This window comes from Oncorhynchus masou, unplaced genomic scaffold (assembly GCF_036934945.1).
Source record: "Oncorhynchus masou masou isolate Uvic2021 unplaced genomic scaffold, UVic_Omas_1.1 unplaced_scaffold_15___fragment_2___debris, whole genome shotgun sequence".
In the NCBI taxonomy this organism is placed as follows: Eukaryota; Metazoa; Chordata; class Actinopteri; order Salmoniformes; family Salmonidae; genus Oncorhynchus; species Oncorhynchus masou.
Genome location: NW_027016596.1, coordinates 113,383 through 121,233, shown reverse-complemented (window position 1 = coordinate 121,233; position 7,851 = coordinate 113,383). Strand labels below are relative to the sequence as shown.

Genomic DNA, 7,851 nt, shown 5'->3' with positions numbered 1-7,851 from the left:
TAGCCCCAAGCTAGCTAGGTTCCTAACCAAAGATATGAATTAAACATATTCTGAACTTTCAATCTTTTATGAAATCCTAAGTAACCAACCCACAATTCTTGATCATTAACTGTATGTCAGTCATTGTGTGACAGTCAGATGACGATCAGTTCTTTGTTTGTGCCACAGTCATGTCTTGTTGTCTTTAAGTGGCTTTGTTATGAGCTGGTATATCACAGACATATTGAATTCATTTTTTCATTTTAAGTAGGCCTAGCTCTTGTTCTCAGAGTGGTTTTACATTCCAATTCATAGTTCTGTATTCATATTAAAACCACATTTTCAGTAGTCTGAATTCAAGTGCAATCTAGGTAGTTTATGTCTGTGTTTTCAGCTCAAATGTGCGTTTTCTCACTGCAGGTCAAACTCAAAGCTTTAGTTCACAGGCTATGTGTGTCTGTCTGAAGGGTCTCTGCCTGGTTTTGCATGACTGTGTTAGACCCCACTCCAGGCTTAGAGACAGAGAGCGCTTGAGTTCTCCAACCTGGGGAGAGGTTTTCCGTACGCACAGATCTAAGATCAGCTTACCTCCCCCAATCCTTACCATAACCGTTAGAAGGGGAAAACGCAAAACTGACCTTAGATCAGCATCCAAGGGCAACTTCAACCTACTCCATGTTTTCCAGTGTTGTGTATATATAATGCTGCAAACTGCCTGGTTTTCATAAACCAACCAAACCCTACGTGAGGATATTTTAGGATGATGGTCTATAACATGGTGGAAGAGAAGTGAGTTTCATTTGTTTACATTATGTTTACAATGGCACAGTTTTAAGAATACATATACATAGATATACAATATTTGCATATTTATTGCCTAAGGTTAAACAATATGATGATGTGTAACTGTGTTTTCATCTTTGGAATATAATGTTACAGTTGTGACCTGTGTTACTATCTGGATGATTTTGGTAAAGTAGTTGGTCATTTTTATGACTAATAAGTGACTGTTTGCTGTGCCTTTTTATGGTTAGAATGCATGGTTAACTATTTATTACAATATGGAAGTCACTGAGATGTGTATTTTTGTATTCTGATTAAATAAATGGTTCAACTTTGTTGTACATTTTCTTAGGCGCCTTACAAACAAGGCTACCGGTTCATATCTTCCTTCTTCAATAAAAGTGAAAGCCTACACAATGTGTTTCCTGCCTAGCCATAGACTGTTACCATCATTACCATCATTACACATGGTGTTTGTTCATTTTGTTTGTTGTTTCATCACATTTTTACAAAACCGATGTAGAGAGGACAACTCATATTGGCAGTTAATGTACTTGTTTACTAATTAACTGGTACTGAGCTATTTATGATCTGTTCCGGTAAAGTAGGCCTACATACAATTGTGTATATATTTAGGCCTATACACAGATATTCAAAAAACAGACATTCAAAAAACGAAAAGCATTAGGCTACATTTAATAGGACAAAAAGGGGTGGAGTTTGTCAAAGACTACAGACCTGTCTTGCATGCTGGTACTGGTAGTGACAGTACATTCTGAACGAGGATGTTCATGTTGAACTAATTGTATCGCTTAGAGAACTACAATGGCCTACCATGCGGAGGACAATGTGGGACTCATGCCTAATGTTTACCGTTATGTCTCGCTTTGTAACTGCAAGTAGTCATGTCAGTATTAGGAGTTTACCTGTTGTTATTAGCGCTATTCTACAGGGACCGGATGAGATTGACGGCAAGCAGTTTGTCTGCCGCGGGCCAGATGGCACAGCGCGATGACGGCGATATTGTAGACTTTATTGTTAAGGGCGCAGCAGAACATCAAGCGGTTCAACAAATTCAGCATCAGGACCAGACAGCATCTGTCTACTCGTCAGGTATGTGTTCGCCAATCAGTTAATAGATGGAATGTGGCTTCTGGTTATGAATAAAGATCTTCAAAGTGTGTGGTGTTAAAATAATATTGTGTAAAGTGCATAGACAGCCAACAAACATTTTAATCTCGTAAATTTCATGATCATTTTTTACATCTTTAGATATATTACATGTGCATAGTATGCCATACTTGCATGGTAGGCCTACAGGTGAGGCAGCACAGGTTGGTTATATTTTTCATTTTCCCTCCAGAGAACCTTTGATTGAGAGAGTCAGTTTAAATGGCGGTAGAATCCCCATTTGTAAGCCAAATATACCACCATGTAAGACATGCTGTGCAATGCATCTCTATCCATCTGCTGTTTGTTAGTCAGCAAGGAGAGAAGAATATTTAGCAGATCATGTCATTCAGAGTGAATGAACTAGAACGAACAGCTCATTTCCAAAGCCAAATGTGTTCATTTTCATTTTGCTAGTCATGATATTGGTTTGGAGTCTGGACCACCATTACAGCATAATCCAAGGTCCTCAAAGCATCTAAACAGCAGGCTGCCTACTTTACAATGCCGAATGAATGACAGGCTTGCATTCATATTTCTGTTCAGAGTCTTTATGATTTATTCATTGTGTAGGAGTTCATTAGCATAATGCTTATTCACATGCACTTCTCGCTCATTGCGTCCAATAAGGAACATTTATTCACAAGAAAAGAACAAAAGGTACCTTTTCTCATGTACCAGATGTTCAGTAGCCTTGTCCCAGATCTCTATGTGCTGTCTGACAGCACAAAGAGGTCTAGGACCAGACTAATGGGATCAGGAATTTGATATTTTGTCCCATATTGAAGAGGCTAAGACAAGGACTTGGATCATTTGAATTATTTGTTGAATTCCTCCTGGTGTGTCTCCTAACAGGGTCGCACTGTTTTATTGTCCTCTCTGCTGGACAACATGACACCCCCTACAAGGTCTTACCATAAACTAGCCTGGTCCCAGATCTGTTTGCTATCGCCTTGCCAATGACCATAGGGGCTGGTAAAATGGCACAAACGGATCTGGGACAAGGCTAACTGTAAGCACCGAAATTACCTAAATCTCAGCACCATTCCACTTTCCTATACATTTCAGTATGGTGTCTATAGGACAGCAATTTGACTTGGATTGTCCCGGTGATGTTGTGCAATTGTAGAGGGAATGGCTTAATCCCAACACAGCAGTGTCTGAACCGGAGCCATAGAGGATCAGTATCCACAGGCCCATCTGCTCCTCCTATTGGTGAACACACACACACACACACACACACACAAACAAACACACACACTTTCCTGCATGATGTAGCCTAATTCCCACTGAAACCATTTGATGTTCTGTTTCCAAGTCTCAAAAGATATTCCACATATCATGTCATATGATTGGCATTACAAACTATAGCTGGCTTCTCAATCTCCATCTAATTTGAGTTAATAGCAGGTGAAATCACATATCTAGCCATCTCTATTGGAATTATGACCTCATAGGCCGTAAACCCCCATTCTGTCCAAACCGCAAATCTCTCAGAAGTGGGCCCCAATTCTCCAAACAAGTAGATTATAGTAATCTGGTATTATTCACCTCCACTGCAGATTAAACAGGCCCTTCTGTCCTGTTGGTCCACTAAGACTGCTTGGTTGAACATGAGTGTGAAGTGGCTGTAGGGCAGGCTTCATCCCCTTCACATCTCTCCTTCATCTCCACCAATCTGAAAACTGTAGGACTGTTGAAAGGGATGTAATATAAGCCTTACCAGAGATGAATTGTCACCTGTCCACCTCTATAGAATCAGCCCAAAGAAAGGATTTGGTAGCCAGACAATATCTTTATTAGCCTGTTTGCTGATGTAGCACAATGTTATCTTTCAAACGTCTTTATATATTCTCAATAATCGGCCAAATTGAGTTTCTGCATCACATAGGTCCCGTGGGACAATTGAAAAGACATCCACAGGGGAATCCTCAAATGTTTTTGCTTATAGTGTTCTTATTAAGGCCTATTTTGCTTTAATCAGGACTATATCATTGATTAAAAAATATTGCCAATCAGTGTTGTCTACATTACAGTATCGAATTGTAAAAAGGAAAAACATTTGATCATTGAACTGAATTGATCCTTTCCTTTCTCCAGGCTCTAAATTCCCTCTGAAGGTCCAGGTCAATGACATGTCAACCCGCCACGTCCTGAGCCTAGCCACAGTGGAGGTGTATGTGAACTACACCAGGACCAACTCTGCTCTCACCACTGAGGATGGTGGAGTTTTTCTTTATGTGCCCTACCAACTGGGGTTACCCCTCACCATCGTGGCTAGAATGGACAGTTACCTGCTCACCGTGCTGCCCTGGAAAACTACCAGGATACCAAGTAAGTGTGTGTGGTGTATGTGTGTACTCGTCATGGCGGCTTGTCATTGCAGTAGCTGTTGAATTCTAATGTGAGATCGCCATCTAGTTTCTCAATGTAACAACTACGTAGTGACAGTGTGGGGATCAAATCAAGCAAGTGGCTCTGGAAAGTTTCACCATGCCTTTCCCCTTCTGGTTTATTGCAGTATTTTCAGCTGTGACCATGTCCCTGTTGTCCATAAACCAAGGCAACATCTGGTGGTTTGACGATTCAGTTCTGATAACTGGCAAAACATCTGGTATGTATGTTGCGTCTTTATTGTCAGATTTCCTTTCCTGTTATTATCCATTCGATGATGCTTTATTTACACTCCTAAAAAAAAGGTGCTATCTAGAACCTAAAAGGGTTCTTCGTCTGTCCACATAGGAGAACCCTTTCAAGAACCCTTTTGGTTCCATGTAGACTCGTTTTGAGTTCCATGTAGAACCCTTTTGAGTTCCATTCTTTTTACAGAGGGTTCTACATGGAACCCAATAGAGCTCTACCTGGAACCAAAAAGGGTTCTCCTATGGGGACAGTCGAAGAACCCTTTTGTAAGCCTTTTTTCTAGGAGTGTACGTACGGGTAGCTACTCTTATTCATAGGTCCTAGTTCTTGAACATGAGCTAAACATGGCCTTGTTTTTGTCATTTATCTTCTTAATCACCATATGTCTTTTCATCTGTAGAAGCCTTGTCGCAGCCCAGGGTCCAGTTCCCTAAGAGTCTCCTGAACCTGACAGACAGAAGAAGCCTCTCCTCTTTCAGAGCTTACCTAACAACGCCTCAGCCTCCCGTTGGGAAAGACTGCTACGCCTACACCGCTGGCCTTCTCATCAACCAGTCAGGTATGTGTGTTTGTGTGTTTGTGCAGCTTTTCCAAACCACATTCGGAGGGAGGTACAGAGCAAGAGACAACGGCCTACAAATTAGCAATACTGTAATGATAAGACCTTTTTCATCAATCTTTTGTATTTTAAAGGTCTTAAAGTAAGTGTTTTCTGTTTCAGGATACAGCAGCATTGAGTTGAGCCCCATAGCAGCTGTCAGTGCTCAACTCTTGTCCAATGGCAGAGAGATCCAGGTGACCGGGCCAGTACAGATCACGCTACCCTTGGGGGACAACTCTGGACTGCAGGCCTCTCATGCTGTGCCAGCCTGGTCCTTTGACCATACTACTGGTGGGTGTAGAGGTAGTTGGGGGAAGTTCCCCTAGACAATGATCTAAGGTCAGTTTTACATGTTACCCTCTAATGGTTAAGGTTAGGATTTGGGGAAGGAAGGCTGACCCTAGATCAGTAGTTCATTCATGTCTTCAACACGTCATCAATATTATTCAGGTGCCTGGATGAACAGAGGACTGGGAATTATGAAGATGGAGGAAGGGAAGTTGTTTTGGACCTTCATGGCCCCTCATCTAGGCTACTGGATAGCAGCACCCATGCCTTCGATCAAGGGTATGTACTGTATGATAGGTAGCAGTTTCCCAAATCAACAAAATATTTGTGACCCTTCAGAACTCCTTAAAACTTCAAACCTTAAAACGCACCTCTGTTTATTGTATTACTTCATAATTGTATTAATTTTAGGCCCAGAATGCAATTCAACCATTACTAGATATAGTGAACTATACATTATTTATAGCTGGTGGTCATTTCCAGCAAGCAGATTGTCTATTGTTCTACAGTATATGAGTTATTTTTTTGTGCTCTTATAACGCTCTCCAAACTTTTAACCAGACTCTTATGTGCTAATGTTAATATAGGTTACATGGGACATGCCACCCCTATGGACTTCATCTCCTACCATAGCTCCTTGATCGTGGCTGTGCTAGGAGGACCTCTTGTCCTCCTTGTTGGAGTTTTAGCAGTGATGCTCTGTTGTCGTAGGTAAGAGATGGATTCATTTTGTTGTTACCTCACAAATCTGCTATTGTTTAGATGTTAATGAGCCCCTCCCCTCTCTCCTGTGGGAATAGGCAGACAAATCTCCAGTGTCATCAAACAGTTAATTGATATTTTGTTTCACATTTGAACTTGTGTCAATATAGTATAGTATAGTCATCTTTTAACGATGTCAACTAATGTTATGATCTGATATCAACTGATTGTATATACCATAGTGATAGTGACCATTTGAAGCTGATCCACCTTTCAATGGTGGTCTGATTAGAAACATGTTGCATTTCCTAAGAGAGGTTTCTGTTTCGATCCACAAATGTTCTTCTAGGGAACCTAAGACAAAGAGGATCCACGCCACCAAAATGGCGTCGTTGGAGATGGACCAAACCACCACGACACATGACAACCAACTCTGCGAAGTGTCCTCTCAAGACTCCACACACTCTGAAGACGTATCCCACCAATTATTAACGAGGAGGGGCGATGGCAAATTGGACGATTCAGCCACTTCCAAGTACAATGACGACTTCAACATTTACATTGCGGGTACAGATCTTATTGGTCCAGAGTCCTCCAGGCCTTTGCAGCAGGCCCTTCTTGTCAACAGCAGTGACATTCTGTGGACACGGGGCATTTCTGAGGGGATAAATCTACCTCTCTCTCTCAATGAGAGCTTGTTCCTCCAGGACAGACTGCTCCACTTCCACAACCAACCTGTGGCTATCCACCATGCTCCGGGGCTTTGGAGCTCACCAGAGCAGCCCTCTCCGGGATGCAGGTCTGCCACCCTGCCCCGAACAGGTGGGATGTACGACCTTGGGCAAGGACAAACTGTGGGCATGGACAACCTCACACAGACTTTACCCAAGGCCCCTCTGGCCACTCTGAGGCGCTCCCAGGGGCACGGCAGGGAGGGGACTTCACGGGGACAGGGAGGGCTTCACGGGGACACCCCCACCTTCAAGCCAGAGTCCTGGAGCCGCTACTACAGCAGCCTCCCAGAGTCCGTCTCAGTCCCCAGCACGCTGAACGAGGCCAGAGGAAGAGGAGGCCACCACCCTGGGGGTGGGCGTCCCTTTTCCAGTGAGCTCCAGGAAGCAGACCAGAATTCAGAGCAGACCCCATCAGAGCTCACCAGGGCCAGGCCCTCTCCTCTCGCCCCGCGGGCATGGTTTGTATCCCTGGAGGGCAAACCGGCCGCAGAGATCTGCCGCAACTCTTCCTCCGTCACGGACTCCAAGAGAAAACGCAGGGCGGCAGGGGACAGCCGTGACACCAGTCTTGACTCTGGAGTGGATATGAGCGAGCCCAACAACCAGCCAACTGTTGGGAATAGGCAGATGATGCTGGATCGTAGTGGCACCTTTGTCAAGAGAGCCACGCTCCATATTAAGCCCCCCCTTCTCGTCTCCGGTGAGGAATTGAACAAGGAGTGCAGCGGGAAAGGCGCCATGGGGGGCCAGACCCCAAATGATGACGCCCCCCAGGGGACCAACCATGGTGCTAGCGGAACTAGTACCAACGTCTCACAGGAGAGAGGGAAGGGGCCGAGTGCTTGCCCAGAGAGACACTGAGTTCAGGGCTATATTCAGTTGTGGAATGTTCAGATATACATTTACAACGTAGAATAAACATGTCCCTCTGACATGAACAATAAATATTCA

At 43.6% G+C, this 7,851-nt stretch overlaps 1 protein-coding gene across 1 annotated transcript; it reads left to right on the top strand.

Moving 5' to 3' along the window:
* Positions 1 to 1,548: 1,548 nt before the first annotated feature.
* LOC135538912 (protein FAM171B-like) lies at positions 1,549 to 7,845 on the top strand. The gene is made up of 8 exons (XM_064964787.1): positions 1,549 to 1,875; positions 4,033 to 4,266; positions 4,454 to 4,546; positions 4,976 to 5,134; positions 5,297 to 5,467; positions 5,627 to 5,743; positions 6,052 to 6,175; positions 6,516 to 7,845. The coding sequence occupies exons 1-8, from the start codon at positions 1,668 to 1,670 to the stop codon at positions 7,759 to 7,761; spliced, it is 2,352 nt and encodes a 783-aa protein (XP_064820859.1). The 5' UTR covers positions 1,549 to 1,667; the 3' UTR covers positions 7,762 to 7,845.
* Positions 7,846 to 7,851: the final 6 nt, after the last annotated feature.

Bases quoted from the DNA above. Each gene is read 5' to 3' on its own strand.
- LOC135538912 (XM_064964787.1), top strand. From the start codon at position 1,668: ATGTCAGTATTAGGAGTTTACCTGTTGTTATTAGCGCTATTCTACAGG. The intron at 1,876-4,032 runs GTATGTGTTCGC...TCCTTTCTCCAG, and splicing joins AGCATCTGTCTACTCGTCAG to GCTCTAAATTCCCTCTGAAG. The intron at 4,547-4,975 runs GTATGTATGTTG...TTTCATCTGTAG, and splicing joins GATAACTGGCAAAACATCTG to AAGCCTTGTCGCAGCCCAGG.